This window comes from Podarcis cretensis, assembly GCF_951804945.1.
Source record: "Podarcis cretensis genome assembly, chromosome: 4".
Lineage (NCBI taxonomy): Eukaryota > Metazoa > Chordata > Lepidosauria > Squamata > Lacertidae > Podarcis > Podarcis cretensis.
The window spans coordinates 46613372-46638196 of record NC_137173.1 but is presented as its reverse complement, the minus strand read 5'-3'; the positions used below and the strand labels follow the sequence as shown (position 1 = coordinate 46638196).

Below are 24825 nucleotides of genomic sequence, written 5' to 3'. Positions count from 1 at the left end.
AAGTGTTTAAAGGAGGCCAATTTAGGACTGCAGCCTAAGTTGCAAAAAGTTTCATGTTATATTTATTTAAATATTCATTTTCATTTCTATCAGGTTTTTTCCCCATCAAGGCTGGTGAAGTTAATGTTTCTAAAAATATAAATGCATAAAATAAATAATGTTTTGTCTCACACAGAAGTACAGCAGATAACGACAGCCACAATCCAATTTGGGAAGCTGGGGTAGATTTCAAGAGCCAAATTGTGTAGATGGAAAGGCAGAGCTGTACTCTTTCTTATCACATTTTTCTTTTTGAATATACCTTTCTCTGGCTGCTTTCTTCTTCTTCTTTGAGGGGGGGAGCGGTTACAAGAAAATATGTGGGATGGGAAAGACAAGGTTTGAGGGAGAAAAGCAGGAGTTCACCTCCCTCCCCTACCTCTGTGCTTTCAAGTTCCCACCACCCCCACCTTTTGGGATTATGGCAGCAACCCAACATGACATACTGGTCTGCACAGTCAAATCTAGTTTGTTCATAAAGAATATTATAGGAATTCGAAGTAGCATTTCTCATATAGACAGTTATATAAGAGGGAAAAGGCCTATGTTTGCATTTATTCTGGCTGGAGAAAAAAATCCAAATCATTTATTCAGGGGAAATATTCAGATGCAAATACGGCATACATTTTTAAAACGTGCATAATATAATTACAACTGGAAAAAAAATCATTGTTCCATAGACAGCATGAACAATTGACAGCCTACGAATGCATCATTTAAAAAAAAAGTTATTAATGAGCTTTCAGGATACTTCTTGATGCTGCTGGTTTGCTGTGTTGTGAATTATTAGATCATCAGCAACCTATAATAAATAATGTGTTCTCAGTCATTCCATGGATATGTTTTCCTATTTGTCAACATGTATGCACACACACGCAGTCTTTTTAAGAAGACAAGAACATTTTCCAGTATAATAAACAATCCTGCATTGATTTGCAAAGGTTTTGAGATCAGAGATTACTTGCAGTTCAAGAAAGAATGAGGGCACCAGAATGTTTCCATCTATTGCTTTCTACAGCATAATAGTGAACTGTTTGAATAATATGCAAATAAAGACTGATTTAATAGATCAGTTCAAACCACTTTACCTTTATGTATTATACATAAAGTAAATAGAAAAAAGTAAAATATATTAATATAAATAAGAACCCTTATGAAAATCCTGCTTTAATATATACAAGGAGGACAAAGTTAAAAAGGTAATTGCTTTGACTGCTTGTGGATGAGCTCTAAGCAGGAGATTTAGATTATAGAAAGAAGCATTATTTGAAGATGAGATTTCAATGGAATGGGAAGCGAGCCTGTATATTTGTGAACAGAGCCCACATGACTTTTCACGATATGGCAACAAAACAGCCGAGGCAATCTGACCTAAACAACTACAATATTATATAGTTCATGATAATATAATCTTACAAGGTATGATTTGCAACAAAATTTTCTTCAGTCACTGTCCAGGATGCTCCTATTCAGAGCTCCAGGCAGCCTTTGAGTACCATTAAAGCTCCTGAGTGGGGTGGAAGTAATTTCAGGAGAATAAAAGGAATATATATATTTATAATTTCCTTTCTTCTACCTTTCTGAAGCATTCCCCTACTGTGCAAAACAGTGCTGGTGGGCCCAGGTTTGGGGCTGTCAGCCCTGAACCCAAGCATTTTATTAGCGTACCAAGGGGTGCAGGATGAGTTTCTGGAGGTGCCCATTTTCTGTTCCCTCTTCAGTCAGTGCTATGTACAGTGTGCAGCAGGCTGGGGGGAACGATTTCAGCCCAAGGGCTGCATCACCTCTTGGGCAATCTTCCAGGAGCCACATACCACTGGTGGGTGGGGTGGGGCCAGAGGCAAAAGTGAGCAGAGTAATAAATGTAAATTTATGAGGACGGACAAGACAGAGGCATTATCAGGGTTCAAGGACACATTCCAGCCAGGTAAAAACACTCATGGTGTGAAACAGTGCCTGTGAGAGGGTGGTCTTGGGAATGCTGAAGGTCAGACAGAGGTTTGGAGGGCTTCATTCAGGATCTGAGGGTTCTCACCCTTGGAACACAGAGTTACTCATTCCCCTGACACCCAAATCATCCCCCCAGGGTACCAGATATTTAGAGGTTCAACCAGGTGAATTCTCGTCACCCATCTGTTTTCCTTTTTTTTCCAGCTGACACTCAACAATCTGTGGCTGGATCTTGGAAGTCACTCAGAACAACAGCACACCATTTCCTTATCACTAACAAACCAATTTATCTCTTCATATGTGGGGAATTCCCCAAATATGGCAGAGGACTGTACCTAAGTACAGTATATGACTGTACGCTCACAGACTTGTGCACAGTCACATGGTTTACCACTACTGGGATTCCCAATGCATGCAAGTAGATGCATGATGCCAACCTCCCCCCTCCCCATATGATCAAGTCAGACACCAAATGGGATAGGAATATAGCGCTGCCTAAGTGCTTCATAATGATTTATGCATTTAAGCTGAACCATTACAAAGCGATCAATTACAAGTACAAAGCAAATCCTTCTAAGCAACAACAATGGGTTCAGTCCTGCAAAGCAACTATATATATATATATATATATATATATATATATATATATATATATTCTTGTGATATGACAGCTGCCATCCTTTCCAAATAATTCCAGTAAATAAGCTACAGCCTGGCCTATCTGCAACGTGTAGATTGCACCAAAACCTCACCTGGTCAATTCCATCTATTTGTCACCTGCCATACAGTACATGGAATTTGTTTACAACCAGCTGAGAAAAAGATATATAAACTAGCCCGCATGAGGAAGATGTTGGATTTACAGACAACTGACAAATGAGTTTGGAATGAGAATGTATATGAGAATAGCCTAGAGTGTGCCATTATGCCATGACATGAATATATGACATCTACCCCCAGCTGATGCTGGAGGCAAATGAGCTATGCTGCATCTACCAGAGTAATTTCTCACGCTTGCGGTTTCTCTCTTCATTTTTCTTTCTGAAACAATATATAATAAAATGTACCCCTTGCAGCCTGATCCTAAGACTTGCTGTATCGGCAGATAAAGAGCAGTTCACAGCTAGTAACCTACTTGTTTGCAGTGCTGTGGTGGTCAGCTCAAGTTGGAACCTCTGCGCAAAAAGTGAAAAAGATTGGACCTTTGGGGAAAGGGAGAGCCTTCTGAATGATAAACCTCATGTTTTGCGCAGCCAAGGTTCATTCTTTGTCTCTCTGCCTTAACAAGATCAGGTTGTAAGCTGGAAGAGAAAAGTACCGATCTTCTCGTATAGAGAAGTATTCTCACAGAGAGAAGTACCAGTCAAAGTAGAGGTGAGGGGTTAGATGGATCCCTGGCCTAAGTATAAAAACAGCTTCTTATAAAAGCTTAGGAGGAAAAAAGCAAATTACTGCACCAGTGAAACTTTAAACTGTAACATTTCACAGACTTGAGACACAGTTTTCAATAACATACAGAAGCCAAATGGGCATATGCATATTTTTTTGTATTAGATAAATGTTCTTACTAGCACAGACAAGTGAATATAAATATGGCTCATATAATACATTTTAAATATAAGCATAATTTGAGAAACAGCGAACAACAACAACATAATGTTGGTGACTTTTAAATACACAATTGGATGGGGAATCTGGTGTGCCATACTGAATAATTTTTATTTATACTAGTATTTTATAATTTAACAGAGTCTAGTTTTTATTTGTTGATTTATGTGTTGTCAAAATAATACCTTACCTAGTCTTGATTTTGGAGAGGGGATTAAACTCTGGTAGAGGAAGAGAAACTTAAGAATTTATTTATCAAGCCTTTATGAATAAAAAATTGTTCAAATTTCTTTCAAGCACAATTTTCAGCTGAAAAACTCCCCCCCCCCTTTTAGCCAGGTGTGTGTGTGTGTGGCATTTTTAGATTTCAAATCTAAAAGTTAAACTGCAACTTCTTCTGAGGCCAAAAACAAATCGCTTGAATTGGGAAGAATCCTTAAATCGCATTATGCTTTCTCCTGGAACAATTTATTTCCTTATTTGGTTATACAATTAACTTGAATGAAACTGAGTGTTATGCCTTGAAAACAAAACTAAATTAAACGTTAATGCAGTAATCCATCAATTACAGTGACGCAACTAATGGCTCAAAATAGCTTTGTATGAACATTTCAAGATGGATTAATAATATAATGAATGTTATGCATTCACAATTACAGAAGGAAATAAAGTATTGCCTTAGTTAATCCCTCATTTTCATTGATGGTAAAGTGGTAAGGCAACAAAATGAATATTCATTGCAATTTCTTATAATGTGGGACCTACACAGAGTAAAGCAAACATTTACCATCCATTACAGCTGAGGAGAATCTGAGTAAATGAACACTTCTGACTAACTTCCATTTTTAGAAGTTATTCACTTTCCCAACAGCATTATGCTTGTGACACAAGTATACAAGTTGTAGATGTGTAACTAACAGCTTGATTCTCAGGCCAATTTAAACACTTTAGCTCCTCTTGACTAGTGCTGAAAATCACATCATCACATTAGTTCTTGATAGGTTAAAAATAAATAAATTGGTTGGCTTATTTTATGCACACACACACATATGCAGCAGAGTTAAAAGCTTGGAAACGGGAGCTGCCTGGAATTACTCTCACCATCCCCCCCTGTCTCATTTTCACATGTCACTGGCATTGCTTAAAAGGCAAAATAAAACATACAGAAGCTCCATTAGTAAAGAAAAAAAGTTCCTTATTTACAGTTACTTGATATTCACAAGGATGGGTTCTGAATCAAACTACATGGCTAGAGCTACTTTCATGGCATACTCTTGCATAAGAGAGGCCATTGTGGGAAATCACAATGTATATTTATCCTGTTTGTCTCAACCCTACCTTCTACTGACTAGAGTCATACCCAGCAGTATCCAAACAGCACAAGGCCACATCAGTACAGTGGACCCTTGGGTTACGTTACCTTCGTATAACGTAACTTTTGGGTTGCAAACACGGCAAACCTGGAAGTGTATACGCAGAAGCGGTCTATTGCGCCATGTGCGTGTGCTGAAGCAGCACCTCATGTTGTGGACTTTTTGGGGTATGTAAGGACCCCTGGAACGAATTAAGTTCGTATCCGGAGGGTCCACTCTAACTGCATGTGCATGCATTGTCTCCACATCACTGACAGCTGTTGCTAGGAATGTAATGCACAGATATGAGGATACTTCATAATTGCATAAAGGTTTTACATCTGCCACTCTGAAGCATGGCCTGCATGAGATGTTTGCTCCAGAGTGCTACTTATTTTGTGCTCCTCTATTGAGGGTAAGCAGGCATTCCCAGACAAAAGAGGACTGCACTGCAAAAGCACGCTATGTACCAAGATTCTAGGATGTGTGCTGAAAAAATACAGATGATTCTCTCTTCCTTTGAGATAAGAAATCAACCTATTTTGTGGCTGAAACAGACTGACTCCTCCTTCAGGCTGGTTTACGGTGTCCCTCAGCAAAATGCCTCAGATGAGCCCTATTCCTAGATAGCTAAAACCTAGGAGCAGCCGTTTGATCACCAGAAAAAAAAGGGGGGGGGGACTGGGAATCACAATTTAAATTTTCCACAATGCCCACAACAAGCAAAATGGAGAAAATGCCTGAATAGAGCCATGGTCTCATCCTAATTAGAAAGGGTCAGTTACACATGCTTCCTATTCCGTTCCAACTTGGCAGTGGCAGGCCTTAGCTATTCCCCTTTGGCTGTGAGAATGTAAGGCAGGATTTTGCAGCCTTCAGTTCTTGTTTGGAGAGCCTAGATTGGAAACCTTTCTCAGAAGATCTTATGCCGCATCCAATCGGCCAGCCAAACTGCCAGGGCTTGTCAAAATCCTAGGGCTCCCTAGTGTCAAATCACTCCCCACTCTTGCTGGCCACTGGTTCCTCATACCTGTACAGTGGTCCCTTGAGTTAAGTACTTAATTCATTCTGGAAGTCCGTTCTTAACCTGAAACTGTTCCTAACCTGAAGCACCACACTTACTGCCGCCATGCCGCCGGAGCCCGATTTCTGTTCTCATCCTGAAGCAAATTTCGTAATCTGAAGCACTATTTCTGGGTTAGCGGAGTCTGTAACCTGAAGCGTATGTAACCTGAAGCATATGTAACCCGAGGTACCACTGTACTAGTGATTATAATTTGTGGAAGGAAAGGTTTTATGAGGGATCGCTGTCTACTTTTACACTTCATTTATATGCAGAGAAGGCCAGGAAAAGATACAACACTGGCTGGTGCTGGGGAGGGTTACTGTACCAGCATTATTTATTGTTTCATTATAAGCAATATTTCTGTGCCATCCCATTACTGAACTCATTAGTAAAATAACAACAGCCCATCTCTTATGATATGACAAGCAGAATGGACACATGAGCCAGGCATGCCTTTCCTAGCTCAATCCCCCAAGGCTGAAACCAACAGCTTACTCTCCACATACCTGAACCACCCAGCTCTACCACGTTTGTTTGATGATGATAATCAGAGATGCGTTGCTGTGCTAGGAACATCATGAGCAGCTGCAGCCCACCTGCTTGCTGCATTTAAATCAGAACTCAGCTAGTTTGGAATGCTGCACATGCTCAGTGTAGTCAGCAGCCCCAGTTCCGCCCCTTCTTCCCAGGCTGCTCCACTCTTCCCTACTATAGAAAGAGAGTCGGTTGCTTTTGTAGTCTAGAAATAGCAGTCTTACCTGTTACGGGGTAGGTGTTCCTTGTGGAGGATGGGTGTCGTGGTTTGTCTGTTCTGAGGGAATGAAGGGGTTTTGTATCCAGCAAATGCTGACCACACCAAAACCTTACAGTCTTATCTGGCTGGTATGCAAATTTGCCATTAATTGTGCAGCTGTTCCATCTCCAGACAAAATTAAACCAAACCTTTGGGTTGCTTCTGAGAAAAATGCGAAGTTAGTAACATTTTCTTCTGTCTTTTTGTTAAAACAAACAAGCTGCTGCACCCCAAATTTACCCTGTGGCTGCTTACTGAGAAGAAAGGCCCACTCTCTTAAATGGGAGCTACTCCCAAGTAAATTAGCAATTGGAATACAGCCTCAGTCAGCCTGTTGCCTTGGAAAAGCTTTGCATGTATATATTCTTTTAAGTTACTAGCAGGTCTCAACTCCAAAATTATTTGTCAGTTGCCTGGGCTAGTATCTGCTTAGCATTTTAGCATATTTTTTTCATTCACTAGTGAATGCAAACTCAGCTCTCTCCCCCCCCCCCTTAATCATAGGAGTGGAGCAACCCATTCCATGTGCAAACCACCCTGTTGCTCTTTGGGGACTTATTTGACAGTTTATTTGCTTAACAATGAGTGGGAGTAGCTTATTTTTTGTTATTTAGTAACATCTCTACCTCCCCACCCCCTTGTTGTAGGTCTCTCCCATGGACATGGCTAACAAATCTTCCTTTTCTGCTCCTGTGCCAAGTTCTTGGTTTGAGAGGAAAGCAGTCTGAGCCTTTATACTTTCTGGGAGACACCAGTAGCAGTGGTCTTCGTGGGAAACAGAAGATAACTAAGGTAAGGTAAGGTGGTAGTGCACATATTAGTTGCCCTGCCTAGTACTGCCATAGTTGTTTTAGACCTTTAAAATTTAGCACCTAATCTTTAAAATGCACTAGTTCCATCCTCTACAATACACTTCTGTATTTTCACTTCACTGATTTGTTATGTAATATCTGGTGCATTAAAGGCCTCTTTCACATGGTATTTCACACAGTAGAAGTTGTGGTAGTGGAGAGAGTTTCTTAAATGAGTCTGGTGTATATTTGCACTGCTTCTGTTACCTACTGCTTAAGCTTTTATCTCCAATCCTAATCCTTGTTGTTTACTGATTGTTGCTTTGTAGCTGCAAAATACAGAAACTCAGTAAATGCTCCAAATTACTTTCAAGCATTCTATTTTGGGAACTTCTAAGAGGCCCTATTTTCTGTAAGGTCAAGAGTCAACTACTTGCCTTTGTCTTTGGGTGCAGTTATCTTTAATAATGATGTTTTTATTTATTTAATAATGTAATAATTTATTACTTACATGTTGCCTATCACTATTAGGCCTCACAATAAAATTATGAGAGGGATGGCCCAATTTGTAGGCTTACAAGATAGTGGTTCACCATTTAGTCATACCTGTGCTCGATTATGCTATTCTAGTGCTGAGCACGGGAAGAGAGAAAAAGAGATGGATGAGGGGCAGGAATGGGAACAGGGCAAAGAGAAATTCCACTTTAAGTAGTAGTGTGTGTGCAGGAAAGTAATAAGAATCAGAGGTGTTTAATATGCAGTGTGTCTTTCTTTCAAATATTAAATACAATTTAGTAACTGCTTGTGGAGATGCAATAGAAGGCTAGGAATTGCTTTCAGACAGAACTTGGTGTTCAAATTTTGCTTTGAAATTGGGTCAAAGCTTGTACCCCATGTTGAGCTAAGAAAGGCATATTCACCTAGGTTAAATTGGTATGGGAATTTTTTGTCTTTCACTTTAGGTATGTAACTTGATTTACTAGATTGCTCAGTCTAGAGTATTTAGTGATTGGTTTTGTTTAGTCGGGAATAGCCTTGTTATCAGGTCTTTTGCTTTCTGCTTCTTGTATGTGGAATTTTGAGTTGCAACTATTAAGGATCTATAGCAAAACTGTATTTTAATTGGTGAAACATAGAAGGAGATGTAATAGACTTTATGCACAATCTAATGTGTGCACAAAAAGTTTGTGTATAGGCTTACCTATGTGAGCAGAGAGCCTGCTTTCTGTAAGACTTGAATGCATGTAGGCTGAAAGAGGACCAGTGAACAGGATTCTGATCTAAAGTAACTGCCAATGTCATGTCACAGTCCCACTGTCCTATCTGCAGGGGCTGCTAGTTTTTTTTACATGCAGCATAGTATCTCCTTATGAGATACCATTTACCATATTGCTATTTACCATATTATTAAGAAATATCAGAGTTGGAGACACTAATTAATGTAGGAGATTTCCAGAGGTTTCAAATGTCTTCTGAATAACACAAGCCTTTCCATATTTATTAAAATAAATATGGTTACATCTTCATCACAATTTCCTAAGATAAAACGCCTGTGACTTGCATCCAGAGATGTGCTGGTGTATTGATGATGCTTATGGTCCACCCCCTAGCAGTTCCCTGAAAAGCCTCTCCTGGGAACCTCCTGAATTGGGTGGGCTGAGGTGGAATGCAGGGGGTAAGGAGGAATCACTGAAAATCAGGTAGAGGCAACTTCCATATGCATTTGCTTGATTTTTTTGAAAGGTTTTTCATGCCTGATAACTAACTAACTAACTAACTAACTAACTAACTAACTAACTAACTAACTCTCTCTCTCTCTCTCTCTCTCTCTCTATATATATATATAACACAACCCAAGTGAGGAGAGTTAACTTATAAGAGGATAAAAATAAGATGAAATTATTTACACTGATATGAATGCATTCTGACAAAAAGTTAACATGTATTGATCCCTTGAAATGACATGCTAGTACTAAAACACTAAGGTTAAATCTGACACAAGGTCGGGGTACCTTTTCAGCTGCATTCCCTGATGGGCAAGCTTACAGGAGTTGCATGTCAGTGGTGGGCAGTAGGGCCAGAACCAAAGGTGGGTTGAGGAATGGATTTGACTAGTCATGGAGAAGACAGAGGTTTCTACAAACTATCTTTTGCATTTTCCCAGGCAAGCAAAATGCATCATTACATTTCAAAGACACATTCTAGGTAGGCCAAAGCACTTGAGGAGTATGCAGAGCAAGATTGGTATGGATGTGACAAGTCTCCAAGGCTGGATAAAAGATGTTGTATTTGGCCTGTGTGCTGGAGGTTCCCACCCCTTCTCAGACAGAAATCAGTGGGATAAGGCCATTTTCACAATAATGTTTAAATGTTCCCTGGATTTTAGCCAAGATAGTACAGTATACACGGTAGGGAACATCCTTGTTTGTATCATAATCTCTTAAAATGACATAGTATATGTCATCATTGTACATGGCATTGTATTAACGAAGGAGGGCACAGCCTTTGACTAAAGGATCCTTATTCTTTCAGTCAGACATAGACAATAGATTTCAGACACATGAAATATCAGAACAAATTCTAAGCTCTGCTTAATGAGAAGCGAGTATATAGTACTGCTTGTGTCAAACTGTGGTTGTGATGATGCCTCCTGTACTGTACTATACATGAATTTATTTTCAGTAACATACATAAAAGAGGCCAGTCATTCCATCCACATTGTATTTATTTTACAAAGATTGTAATTCGGCAACCATCAGGTTAAAAAATATCCATGGAATATCATTGCTGGTCAAGGCTTTCCAAACCACTGAAAAATGGTTGCAAACCACTGAAACACTATTGTCCAGCAGTGATAGGAAGGTGGTACAATAGGTATGTTTGCTCTTTAGATGGCAAGATAGATAATCTACTATCGTCTTTTCTGGCATTGTGCTTAGCATAGTGGGCAGTTTTAATTGAACATCAGGCTTAATTATATTAAGTTTAACCTTTCCATTATTATTAGCAGCTTTATTACTACTTACATTAGGTAGTTTGCATGCATAGTAATGTACAAAAGAAGCTGTAAAAAGTTAAAAATAAAAATGGATAATTGCAATGGTGCAGTCTAGTAGAGTTTTATGACACTGATAAAATGATTATGGAAACACAAGAATTAAAAGGAAAGTTACATTTATTAAGCATTCCAGTGTTTGCCTCTAAGATATAATAATAAAGAAGCAGTTTTGTTAGGATTCTTAATATAACAATTTACATTTTTATGTCTTCAGTTCAACCAGTTTTGCAAGTGTAGGAGCTTTGGAACACAGCAAGCTGTCTTCTACTGAGTCATATCGGTTCAGTTTGGTGCATACCAGAAGTGGGGAACTTGTGGGACACTAGATGTTTTGGACTGCAACCCATTTGCCCCAGACAGCATGATCAGTGGTTAGAGTAATGGGAATTGTAGTTGAACGACAGGTTCCCCATCCCTGGTCTTCACTGATTGAAAGTATGGAGTGCTGCACTCAAACAGTAAGCTTTTCCATCCCTTCCTGACATGCTGCAGATTGAACCTAGTACATTCTGCATGTAAAACTCTACTGCTGAACTCTGGCCCTTTCCCAAGCCCTTCCAAGCTCTCCCCCCACCCCCGCCTGGTGAGAATTCAAAAAAAATCTGTGTGGTAGGCATATAAAACATTGCTGTACTCTTAACAGAAAACTGTATCTGGTGTAAAAGACACACAGAAAAACAAAGAGAAGCCAATAGGCTCATGTTCCATAGACATCACCATTGGCCTGACAAATGTGTCTTATTTTGTGTTATTATTTTTAATTGTAAAGCACCTTGAATGCATTGGCAGAAAGGTGTTACATAAATTTAGCTTGTTATAAAGGATAATAACTGGCATTAGTCATACGCTCTCTGAGTAAACATACTGAAATCAATATGTCTGAACCACCCTGAGACCTGCGGTTATAGGATGGTATACGAATTTAATAAATAATATAATAATACTCCAATTATGACTTAGTTGAATATAACCCAGAATAAATGAATTCATTCGTTAACAGCACTAATACTCATTCCCATAATGAGTGTGGCTATTTTGGGTACTTCTTGGATAGTGCTCATGACAGCACTAGTACCAAATAAATTACTTATAGAATCATAGAATCATAGAATCATAGAGTTGGAAGAGACCACAAGGGCCATCGAGTCCAACCCCCTGCCAAGCAGGAAACACCATCAGAGCACTCCTGACATATGGTTGTCAAGCCTCTGCTTAAAGACCTCCAAAGAAGGAGACTCCACCACACACCTTGGCAGCAAATTCCACTGTCGAACAGCTCTTACTGTCAGGAAGTTCTTCCTAATGTTTAGGTGGAATCTTTTTTCTTGTAGTTTGGAACCATTGCTCCGTACCCGCTTCTCTGGAGCAGCAGAAAACTGCTTACTTAAGTTAGTCACATCTAGAGAAGGAGACATCTCAAGCTATACACTTGTGTGTCAACCTGTTTAAAGATTTGTGGCCATGCCAATATAAATGCTGCCTTCTGCTGTGCTCGTCATAGTTCTTCTAACTGGAATAGAAGCAGCAGCTATAAATATTGCATATGCTGATAATGATTGACAAGTTGATATCTTTTTATAGGCAGTGACACAGTTTTGGAGATAAGAAGATTCAGAGATTTGGGCAGCAACATTTGAGAGCTCAGCAGAGAAAGGATTAAAGGTTTAACTTTAAACATAAGCTAGAAACAGCTCGAGAATAAGGCTTTTTGTGAATAATTTTATTAGAGACTATTCAGAAAAATTATATTTTAGGTAAGACTCGTGCTTTGCATTGTAGTTGGCTTTTAACCTTTGCTTTTTAAACATTGGCAGTATTTCCTCAATAAGTAGGTAAGTCTTGCTACTTTGTTGGCCATAATTGCTGCGGACTTCAACAAAGTGTAGAATTGCACTCAAAACCTGGGTATTGAATTGTTGAGACCAGTGTCCCCAGACATGGAAGTAAGCCACCTGTGACAGACACAATCACTGAAGGATGGGTGCTGGGTAACGTGATCCATAGTTTGGGTGTTTTGCCAGTAAAACTTCTGCATTACACAGTAGCGAGCTATAATTAACTGTTTGTGGAAGCATTTAAGATTTCACAGCAGCAAGGTGTTGTACTTATGTGAAGTCTCCTTGGTGTCGACTCACTCCCCACCTAGAAGTTTAAGGAGGCACTCTGGAAAAATCTGTATGTATATATAATTACACACCATGAATTGCCCCTCTCTCTCCTGATTAGCCGATGGTCTCAGCAGCTCTAGCTGGTTTGCCGGGTCACAAGGAGGAAGACCCATGGCCTGTCCGTCACACCACCTACACATTTCTGATGAAAAGAGGTCTCTGTCCCCCAAGTCACGATGATGAAACTGTGAATTCCTTAAGCCTAATCCAGTAGGCCAACATTTAGAGAAGCTCCTCAAGCAGTGGAGCTATATCGCTGGGCTACACAAAAAGTGAAGCAATTGCTTGAGTGAACAAGAGCGAAGCTGGCTTCCTTCTATGTACCCTGTATATAAACCCTCCTCCCAAGTTCTAATCTGTGCATGCAATGCTCCACTCTCCCTAGGAGTTTTAATGGAAAAGTTAAGTGGGTAGATTATTCCGTAGAATTCAAGAGACTGATTTTAATCCTGTCTAATGCTGGGTCTATGCGCACAGAAACACAATGGCAAATACTGAAGACAGGCATGTCACTTTTATTTAGTTAATGACATGTCAGCACAGCAGTTAAGTTTTCCCCCCAGACGTGCTGTAGTGTATAGCCAAAAGCAAGGAAAGTACTCTTAGAAGAGACAGGTACCTTTTAGCTAGGAAAGCAAACACCATGCTAATGACAGGAAGTCAGGAGTGGAGATTGTTCATTGCACACCACATCCAATAGTTTCATAAATGGAGCAGGAATAACTATGGGCAGAAGCCCAGCATGCTGAGACTTCAGGAGTTGTGTACAACATGATCCCTGAAACAGATGTCATGCAGACCAGTTACTGCAGAACACTTGCAGGATATTAAAGATTAATTACTTAATTTGATAAACTGCTGCTCAGACACAGCACTCATAAAAACCACAGCACCAAGCTCTAGGCATTGTTGCACCAACACTCATTTTTCTACCCCTGATGTGATGTAGCTGCAAGATAGTGTATCTCTACAGGGACAGAGGCAGTCTGCCCTCGCAACTGCCCCTTACACAGCATCCTAGTCCTGTTAGGTTATACCTTGGTATATGACATCAATGCAGCCCTACGATTCCTTACAGCTGTAGTAACAGGTTAGTCTGGGAAGCAGAAAAGATTTGAACACTGCTTCAGTTTCAAGACCTTGCAGGCTGCTCTGATTGCAGCAACACAAGTAGCTATTTACACTACTACAGCTAAAACAAGCCTCTGCCACAAACTGTGACATTGTGGTGACAACTGAATATGAATCTTAACAGTCACATAGCCAGCAATCACATGTCATATTTGTTTACACTGAAACATCATATAAGACTTTGGGCTAAAGATGAAAATGTGTCATTCTGCTTCTGAAGAGGGTATTTCTAAAAGTGAAATAGGTCAGTGTAGGAAAATATCAGAATCTGTTGCAGCTTCCATTACAATCTTGCCTTAAGGTTTTCTTGACCCTGGATATTGTTATGGATGAAATGCTTAATGCTAGAAGAAATTGGACCAGACTGTGACAACTGTCTCCTATACAAGGGCAAAGATAAGTAGCAGATGCCTACACATGCACTTGTAATTTCTTCACAATAGTGAGAAATTATGTTCCAGAACTGCTAGTTTAAACCATATATCTTTTAGGAAGCCATTGGAAGGAAATGCACAGGTTTTCACCGAAGGAATTGAAAAGACTTGTAAGGCATTTTCTTGCTTAACAACAAAACTATTTCCCTCTCTGATCTTCATGGAATATGTGGATCAATCTGCTATGTCTATCAATCTGAGATATTTAAGGGAAAGAATCCTCTACATGGCTTTGTTGTGAATTTTTGTTTTAAAGATTCAGACATTAAATCTACTGAGAATGAATTCACCACAAATGGTTGCATTTTCTCATTGATTTGCCAATATTGACTTCTGTAGAACTACAAGATTATGTTTTTATCTCCAGAAACCTTTAGTCATTACTTTACTTTAATTCAGATCAAACTGTTCAAAGCAGAAACATAGCCCAATGGAATAATCTGCAGCCCAAACAAGTAAGTTACAATCTTCTCCAAAGGCACCTTGATTTAATTTGCCTAATTGTACATATTAGGCCAGACCACTGAAATAATTGGCTCAAGTACACCTTGAGCTCTATCAATTATTCATTACACAACTCTTGTTTACCAATAAATGTTATTTTTGTAAAGATCAGCAGTTGTTTGAACAATAAGAGGCACAGCCCTCAAGTCACATATTAAGGAATCTGTCTTCAGAGTTCTACTTACTTTTTATGGTAATACATCAGAATAAATAATTTAATAAGTAAAAAGGTAAAGGACCCCAGTCAAAGGCAACTATGGGATGTGGTGCTCAGCTCACTTTCAGGCTGAGGGAGCTGACGTTTGTCCACAGACAGCTTTCCAGGTCATGTGGAAAGCACGACTCAACCACTTCTGGTGCATTGGGGCACTTTGACAAGTGCCAGAGTGCACAGAATGGATGTTTACCTTCTCATCGCAGCAGTACCTATGGTATGCTTTCGAACTGCTAGGTTAGTAGAAAATGGGACAGAGCAATGTGAGCACATCCCATCTGTGAGCCAGCAAAGCAGTAGGTGGCCAGACAGGACACCAGGTGTTGGGATGAAATCAGGCCAAATCTTTATTGACTGCAGCAGGCAGAGTAGGTGTTCACATGGCAGTAGGGCCAGGGTCAGTTCATCATCCTACTCAACCCCTGCTGGCAGAATGGGATCCATTGGGGTTGGACCGTAACAAACCCGTTCCGTAGGAGTTGCCCATTGTTGAATGGTACAGTGGAGCAAGCAAAACTGGCAAGGTCTCACTGGGTGACTAGGGTGAAGATTCCAGTCAGGCAGAGAGCCTAGCCCAAATTTGGGGCAAGCCATGGTCAGTTTTTCTCTCAGGCTCCTTATGGGGTCCTCCTTCACTATGTTGATGCTGCCTGATGTCATTTCTGACCTTAACACAAAGTTATCCTGTCCAGCAAAAGGTAGCCATAAATTTCACGGGGGGAAGGGCGAAAAAAACCACACCAAAGACCTGTTGGGTTGAAAGAAGAAACTCTGGTCCTGTCAACCAGTGACCCAGGTTACTCATTGGAGGCTCTCACCTGAGGGTGGGTAGGTGAGAAGCTTGTGGGACAAAGTGGCCCCAAACTCTCAAGGGGGGGGTCCTTACAAAGGATTCTCCTCCCCCTCTCCTTTGGCCCCACAGGAACCAAGGTGTGGGTGGAAATCCACCCCATTTGCTGCTTGGTGGGCCACACAGTGCCAGGCAAATTTTCTCCACATGAATTTTCCCCATAACAAGGCTTATTACAATAACTATCCCAATAAGGACCATATAGCAGCTGCCTTTCATGCAGAAGGTCCCAGGCTAAATCCTTGGTATATCTAGGTAGGATTGGCAATGTCTCTTATCTGAAACCCTGGAAAGTTGCTGGCAGTTAGAGAAAGTAAATAAGGCATGCATGGAACAAGATCAGAAAAATCATAAGCAAGTCAAATATATGCTGTATAATAATTCAATGTGCCAATGAGATTGGAGCAGATGACTCGCACAACCTCCTCCATCAGCACTAAAAATCGTTTAAAATGTTTCTGGGAGTGTAGCTCAGCATTGCTGGGAACTACAATACCACTAATATCATAGCTGCTTGTTTGAAACTCTAGTCATACCATATTATTCTGCACATGGAAAGCTAATACCTTGGAAGAAGGGGTAGGCAAAATTAGATACCTGGTTGTGGTAGTTTTCTACAAACAGGGAACTTTTGAAATTGAGGTATATTCAGACATTGTAGAAGTTGTGTGATTTGATTCTTGGCAGGACATAGTATAACTTGAGAAGTTACCAAGGAGAAGAATAGCCTGTAAGTTATGATCACAAAAATGAATACTGACCAAGATACTGGAAAATGCATTCCAGTAAGATCCCCCGCCCCTGAGGAATTTAGTCTTACTACTGAATTACAGTGTGATGCAGGAAGCTAGTGTTAACACTTCTGAGAAAATCTTAAAACTCCACTTAAAGTTTACTGGCCTTAGTATCTGCCCCCCCCCCATTACTGGAACGGGTTACTTCCGGGTTTTGGCACTCACGCATGCGCAGAAACACAAAATGACGTCACGCGCATGTGCTGAAGTGCCAAATTAAGTCACGCACGTGCACAGACACGGCACTGCGGGTTGCGAACAATGTGGGTTGCAAACGTGCCTCCCACATGGATCACGTTCGCAACCCAAGGTATGACTGTGTGTGTGTGTGTGTGTAATCTCATCGGTCCTTATTGCCTAGAAATGGAAAGTAGTGCTGATGGGTTCATAATTATTCAGATTATATAAATGACATTGTTGTTTTTCTTACTGTAAAATTTGTGTTGTCCACATATCTGTGTCATTCACCGCTATTGTTTTTCATGCTGGTATTGGTACTGACCCTGCAGCTCATTGCCATCACATGTTGCTGTACTTGGCTCTGCAGGGGTTGAAAATATTCCCAGCATCAACAGGAGACACAGCCCAAGGCTAGACTTGGACGTGTTATCATAATGGCGTCTCCTGCTGTAACACAGTTAGGAGAGCTATCTGAAGGGACTGCTGTTAACTGTTTGGTAATCGCTAACATGCTGAAGCAATCCTCACACTAAATAGATGCTTTGTAGGGCTTATGGGTGGGGGTGAAATTAAATACTTCATTGGCTGAGGATTCAGTTGCAGTGTTGCCTACACAGCTTTAGCTGACATGATTATACTTTTCACTAACATGCTGAGGTGGGGGGGGGAATGAAGAAGTTAGTTAGACATTGAACCAGAGTTCATAATCTTGCCAAAGGACATTATTTATTATTGGGTGAAATCACTGGAGAATAGTCTGTTATCATAATATGGTGCTCATCCTTTGATGCCATGTTATTGTAACATAATGAAAACTGTTTACCATTAGTTAATGGAATGTGCTTTTTGAATTGAATTAGAATTGAGAGTTCAGTCACTTTGACTTCATATGCTTTCAGCAGGCTCTTTGTATGATGACTTTAAACAATTGCATTTTTCCCCTTCAGCAACAACAGACGGTGAATAGTCTGGTAAATAAGACAGAATACAGCTGGTTTCATTAGCAAGTGTCAAGATCAGTATCTATTTTTCTTTCTTTTGTTATGCAGCTATATTTTACTTGTGATGGGGAAAAATTGTTTCTGGGAGAGACATTACCATAAAGGAACTCAACAATTAATAGCCATTATATATCTCTGTATGCAATTCAACATTAAAACTGTTCCAGCTGCCAAGATACAAACCTAAATGACTCATATATTGTCAAGGGTATGTAAACTATAATGCACAAATCTAGGTTCATAATCAGGGGGGGAAGGTAAATTTGAAAGATACAGGCTCTCCTGAATGGATACAGGTGGAGTTTTTATTTACCCCTATTTTGGGTACAGTATTTTTGGGACGCAGGTGGCGCTGTGGGTTAAAGCCTCAGCGCCTAGGGCTTGCCGATCGAAAGGTCGGCGGTTCGAATCCCTGCAGCGGGGTGCGCTCCCGCTGCTCGGTCCCAGCGCCTGCCAACCTAGCAGTTCGAAAGCACCTCCGGGTGCAAGTAGATAAATAGGGACCGCTTACCAGCGGGAAGGTAAACGGCGTTTCCGTGTGCGGCTCTGGCTCTGGCTCTGGCTCTGGCCAGAGCAGTGATGTCACGCTGGCCACGTGACCCGGAAGTGTCTCCGGACAGCGCTGGCCCCTGGCCTCTTAAGTGAGATGGGCGCACAACCCCAGAGTCTGTCAAGACTGGCCCGTACGGGCAGGGGTACCTTTACCTTTACCTATAAGAGTTTTCCTCATATGCAATTCCTTTCAGAAGAGAGATGTTCTCGTTCTCTCTCTGTGTAGCATCCTGGAAAAGGATGTTCTCCACTACCAATCGGAGAACAACCCTGGGTGTAAAATATGCTGCATGGCAAGACTTAGAGACACCTCGAGAGAATGGCATATAGCCATGTAATGCTTCAATAGCCAGTGATAGCAAATCTCAATACAGAAAGATTGTTTAAACCACAAAGTGGTGGTAGGAGACATCAGACTAGAACATTGGCCCTGGTAGGCATTCTACTTATCTCCTAATAAACCATCAACGATGAGAATATGGTAAGAAAAACAATTTTTGATTTGCATCTAAAATTCATTGAAGGGTTTATTTTCATAATTGCTTTGCCCTTACTGTCAAACCTGAACTTTGCTACCATTTTGAGCCACAGTGGACACCTCCCACTGCAATGCATGTTTATAGTTGAATCTTCACATATCCTTTACTATATAGTACAGTGGTACCTTGGGTTAAGAACTTAATTCGTTCTGGAGGTCCGTTCTTAACCTGAAACTGTTCTTAACCTGAGGTACCACTTTAGCTAATGGGGCCTCCTGCTGCTGCTGTGCCACCGCCACACGATTTCTGTTCTCATCCTGAAGCAAAGTTCTTAACCCGAGATACTATTTCTGGGTTAGTGGAGTCTGTAACTTGAAGCATATGTAACCCGAGGTACCACTGTAAAAAGAAATGGAAATGTATTTTAAGGGTTTGTCTGGGGTACCCATGGGCATACATGTGCCTCCAAGGCCTTTCTTGGTGCCCTTGGGAGTACCTGAGCCCACTGAAACAAAAATTGGACTTATGGAGCTCTTCCACTGCTCCCTGATTGGACACCCTGTATTCCATCCTCAATTCTAGCCATTTACCTAACTGCCTGCTGCACCTGTGACCTATGTACCTTTTAACCCAACTTACGTATCACAGCATTTGGCAAAAACTGTGTTGAGATTTTGAGTACTGTCTCTACCTGTGGTGGCTGGGGCATAATGCAGATTCTTGTTATTGCACCTTGGTTGGTTTTCTTGCAGGCCATCTGAAGTAACAGAATAATAGAATCATTATGAATATGCAGCTGTCCCTTACTGAGATTGAACCTGCACTATGCTCTAGCCAACTGAACTATAAGACACATTTAAGAACACTGTTAGGAGAATATAACATGAAACAAGTATCTCCTAGGAAAGGGGTCCCCAATCTTTTGGGGCATATGGAACATGTGGAATTCTAAGTTGGTGAACAAAACATGCTTAACTTTGGAAAATTTACCAAGGCCGTATAGGAACACTTGGCTGAACCACTTTGCCCTTCACCTAGTTTGAGCACCTAGCGCTATAATATTTTCTTGGAGTTATATAGTTTTCTAACCCATCTGATCATATTTTTGTGTCTTCAGTCTTGAACAGACATCTATTGTTCCTTTTTCTGGCCACATGCTTCAATTCTCATTTATTTTCCTTCACGTATTGAAGGAACCTGCAACATCAATTTGAATAGGGCAGGGAGTTCTAGCTGAAATGTATTAACTTTTGTTATTTTGACATCCAGGCAGTTTCCGCCCCCCAGCTTACAGCAGAGAAATTGAAGGGTGGGTAAAGGAAAGTCAACAAGATGAATAGCACAGAAGGAAATTCATGCCGAAATTGTATTAGAATTAGATAGCTAAAGCAATGTAACTAGGCTGATGAAGATAATATGCCCAGTTCTGTATGATAGATATGCAATTTGCTAAGTCAGAATGTAAATATCTAGCCTAGATAGAAAAGTTTTGCTTGAGTAAACCATAGATTTAATATGGCGTAACTGAGGCTCAAATGTGGAGCTCAGCTTTTGAGGAAGTATTTTGAATGGGCTATATTGCTAGCTGCCTGTTGTCTGTCTGTCTGCTTAGGACTAACTTCACTTCAGAGGTGACTGCCTTTTGTTCTCTTCCCTTGGAGAAGGGGCACATCGAAAACAGGGGTCAAAGAAGGCATTGACTTATGTCTGGGCTGCTGAAACCATGCCTTTATTTCATGTCTGTTGCTTCACAGACCAGTTTTGACCATGTCCCAGGTTACTGCCTGAAGTCTAGTCCTTCTGCAGTCCTTGCCTGGGGTGTGTGGTTTGTGTGTTGTTTGCCCTGGCAGGATTAAGTCCAGGCATTGGCACCAACTCCAGCAGTGGCAGGAGCAAAGCGAGCACAGCCCAGGGTGAGGCCCCCTGGCCTGAACAGAGGGAGCAGGTGAGTGATCAGGCGCCTTACCTGTGCTCTCACACAGTGGCGGAGAAGGAGGCTGGAATGGCTTAGCACAGTCATTTTTTCTGGGCCCCTTAGGGTTGGAGCCTATGAGTCCAGGACTCCTGTGTCCTGGAATGCTGCTCCCTCCCCCTCCCCAGGCTTACAGGAAAAGCCTGGAGATCATACACCACACTTCTTGCAGTCAGTAAATGCTGTTGCTTTAAAATCAGTAATACACAGGACCTTCAGAGCATATACCTCTGGCTTAAGGAAGATCTGAAGTCAAGGAAGCTGTTTGTAATGAAGGCCACCATCTCAAGTAAGGGATAACATGGCATAAATAACTTGTCTGAAAGCCACTTTTCAATGTGGGACACATGGGGTTGCTTTCACAAGAAAACACGATCACATAAAAACTAAAAGTAAAAAATCATTCACTGAAAAACTGGTCTTGGAATTCAGTCTTCAAACATGCTCAGTGCAAACTATAGTAAACGTACCTTCCGTCCACATCACTGAATAGAATTCTTCTGTAAATTGTGTCTCAAAAAAATAAAATAATATATATAATACAATATAATCTGCTGCTGTTCTTTTCAGAGTTCTGTTTTTCACATATAAAACTCGTTTTAACAGATTCTCTAGGAATAACATGTAATAATGTGTTCCTGTAATTTATCTTGTCATTCCGGAAGAGATGTCTTCCAGCTCTAGATGTAGTGTTATGGTTCTAAAGTGCAATGGTAGCTTCACAAAAGCCACTCATCACTGCAGCCATGAAACTTATTTAGCTAAAATAATAAATCATCAGATCAATTTTAAGGTCTCCTGTAACACTGAATTAGAACCTCCACTAGTCTTTCTTTCTGCCAATCACAGGAGGAAAGGATTGCCTGAAAGCAGAACTGATTCAAGCACAGCATGGAAGCTGCAAAATCCATCTAAAGGCACTTAGCAATGTTAATATTGTTCCCGAAATGACATTTAAGCTGTGCATGCCATGTGACATGCAAAAGTAGAACATTTTCAAGTTTTAGAGTGTGACAAAGGGGCAAACTACAATCCACACAGAAATGTGTGTGACGAAGCTTGAATGGCTTATTTAGTAAATAACAAAAATCTTCAGAAGTGGCAAAGCATTACTTAACCTTTCTCTTTGTATATTTTATCTCACACAACAAGGCTTAAGTTCCATGGGTATCTGCAGGGAGAAATACAGCTTGTGGGGGCAGGGGGCAACTTAGAGTGGAAAAAACATGTAGCAAAATATAACTACACAATGTCATCTGTCAGTGCAAAAATGCTTTCCTTCTCATGTTCCTTCCATTCAGCAACATATGCACCTTCCATCCACATGGATAGGATAGTAACACACTCCATAATGACTAAGTGGATCCGGGGTTTGGTCAATGCATACTTATTCTGGAGCCATTGACAACTACCCCACAGTCACAAATACTCCCTTTCTAGGGAAGGTGATTGAGAGGGTTGTGGTGCAACAGTGGCAAGTATTATTTGATGAAGATTATCTTGACCCATATCAATCTGGGTTCAGATTGAATTAGCTGAATTAGCCCTGGTCGCCCTGATAGATGATCTTTATTGAGAGGACGGTGGTAGTGTGACTCTATTCTTACTTGATGTCTCAGCAGCTTTTGAAACAACTGACCAGTGTTTGTTTCAGAAGGATAGTATTGAGTGGTCATCTTTTGCCCTCCTAGAGGTTGTGCTGTGGTGTGCCACAGGGTCCCAACTTGTCTCCAATGCTGTTTGATATCTACATCTAGCCTTTGGGAGAGGTCATTAGGAGATCTGGAGTGAAGTGTAATCAGTAGTACTTCTCTGAATCAAGGAAGACTGTACAAGCCCTGGACTGGTCTGTGAATTTGGTGCTGGGCTTGATAAACAGACTCTGAATTGTGACAAGATGGATGCATTATGGGTAGGTGGTTCCTGAATGTGTATATTTGCTCAATTACCAGCTTTGATGGGTTCATACCTCCACTGAAAGAGTGGGTTCATAGTCTGGGGGTGCTCCTGGATCCATCTTTGACATTAGAGGCCTAGGTGAGCTCAGAGGCTAGGAGTGCTTTCTACCAGATTCAGCTGGTAAAACAGCTATGCCCATTTTTGGACCGGAATAGCCTGACCATTGTTGTCAGTGCTCTGGTCACCTCCTGGTTTGTTTATTACCATGTACAGTCATACCTCGGGTTGAATGTGCTTCGGGATGAGCATATTCGAGTTGTGCTCCGCGGCAACCCGGAAGTAACGGAGCGCGTTACTTCTGAGTTTTGCCGCTTGCACATGCGCAGACGCTCAAAATGATGTCATGCGCAGAAGCGGCGAAAAGCGACACGCGCGTGCGCAGATGTGCCGTCGCTGGTTACGTTTGCTTCTAGATGCGAACAGGGCTCCGGAACGGATCCCGTTCGCATCTAGAGGTACCACTGTACTCTTGTGTAGGACTGCTTTTGAGGTTGGTTTGGAAGCTGCATTTGGTGCAAAATGCAGCAGCTCAGTTTTCACTGTGATATCACTAACATGTTATCTTGCTGTTGAAAGAATTGCACCAGCTGCCGGTTAGCTATGAGCTTGTTTGAATATGCTGGTTTTGGTGTACAAAGCCCTATAAAGCTTGGGACCAGGATATTTGAAAGATCATCTCACCCTTTATATACCTGATAGTTGACTGTGCTCTGCAGATGAGGGTCTCCTGCATATGCAATCTTATTAGGAGGTCCATTCTGCACCATGTTGGAATTGGGCCTTTAGTGTTGTGGCGCCTACCCTGCAGGGCTGGGTGATATATCAATATATTGTCCAACACCAGTTTGAAGTTCACATCGTGATAATTCTTTCCTAAGTTCTTCCAAATGTTAGTTGGAATCTCCTTTGCCCTCAACGTAGTCAATAAATGTAACCGTGTCATCTGCCCTAAGTATATGGGTGAATGTTTTCAGAAGCATTCAATATTTTTGAGCAATGTCCAGTATAAACAGTAATGAGATACATACCGTATTTTTCGCCCTATAGGACGCACTTTTCCCCCTCCAAAAATGAAGGGGAAATCTGTGTGCGTCCTATGGGGTGAATACAGGCTTTTGCTGAAGCTTGGAGAGCGAGAGGGGTCGGTGCGCACCCGCCCCTCTCGCTCTCCAGGCTTCAGGAAGCTATCAGCAAGCCTGGGGAGCTGGCGGGAGTTCCCGCAGGGCTCCCCAGGCTGCGGATAGCAGGCTGCCACGCGGTGCGCCCTGAAGTGGAGCGCCCCGTGTGTGGGGCAGACACCCCCAGGCTGCGGATAGCAGCTTGCTGCACAGAGCGCGGGGCGCGCTGAAGCGGAGTGCCCCGCATTTCGGGCAGACATCGGCCAGCCCCACAAGCTCGGGGGACAGCGGGGAGGCACAGCGCCGCCATCCCACTGTTCCTCGACCTGGTTTTGGGGGGGAAAAGAAAGGGAATTTCCCCCCCCCTTTATTTCCCCCCCAAAAAACTAGGTGCGTCCTATGGGACGAAAAATACGGTACATGCTTTTCCCTGATAAATTTCTTTTTTTAATACTTGTTTTAATTTTGTAAAAGGTACATTTTATATAACATCCCAGTATACCTGACAAGAGATTGTTTGATAGCTAGTCTTAATTGTGTCATTTACATTCCTGCTGCTGCCATGTTGCAGACATTATTATACCAATTTTCAATTGATTGCTTACCTTGTAGTTTCCAGTTTTATGTTGTTCTTTCCATAGCTGCTATCATCATAAATAGCATGTTTTTGTAAGGTAAATGTTTGGTCTGTCAAAATTTGAGAGGATTGCCAATTTTTGTGTGCAGACATATGTTCCATGATTTTCCCACACTTCTTAATGATCTTTAGTCCAAAATCTTTCTGTTGTACACAATCACAAGTGGCAAATGGA

General features: G+C 41.3%; 1 protein-coding gene and 1 long non-coding RNA gene across 7 annotated transcripts in view; one reads left to right on the top strand and one right to left on the bottom strand.

Moving 5' to 3' along the window:
- LOC307215528 (uncharacterized protein) overlaps positions 1 to 17288 on the bottom strand; it is a 186924-nt gene extending 169636 nt beyond the window's left edge. For 4 of the 5 annotated variants that reach the window (XR_013838529.1, XR_013838530.1, XM_079974868.1 and 1 more), the window contains exon 1: positions 6522 to 6646. Coding sequence is in view for 3 of the 5 variants with exons in the window: in XM_079974868.1 (XP_079830994.1) it covers positions 6522 to 6624 (103 nt within the window). In the remaining 2 variants the exon portion in view is untranslated. Of the gene's footprint in view, positions 1 to 6521; positions 6647 to 17182 lie in introns of those variants that run through there. The other variant, XM_079974867.1, reaches the window with a different exon arrangement.
- Positions 6700 to 24825, top strand: part of LOC307215535 — a 144103-nt gene continuing 125977 nt past the window's right edge. For both annotated transcript variants that reach the window (XR_013838551.1, XR_013838552.1), the window contains exons 1-2: positions 6700 to 6783; positions 7456 to 7600. This is a non-coding gene — a long non-coding RNA (uncharacterized lncRNA). The remainder of the gene's footprint in view (positions 6784 to 7455; positions 7601 to 24825) is intronic.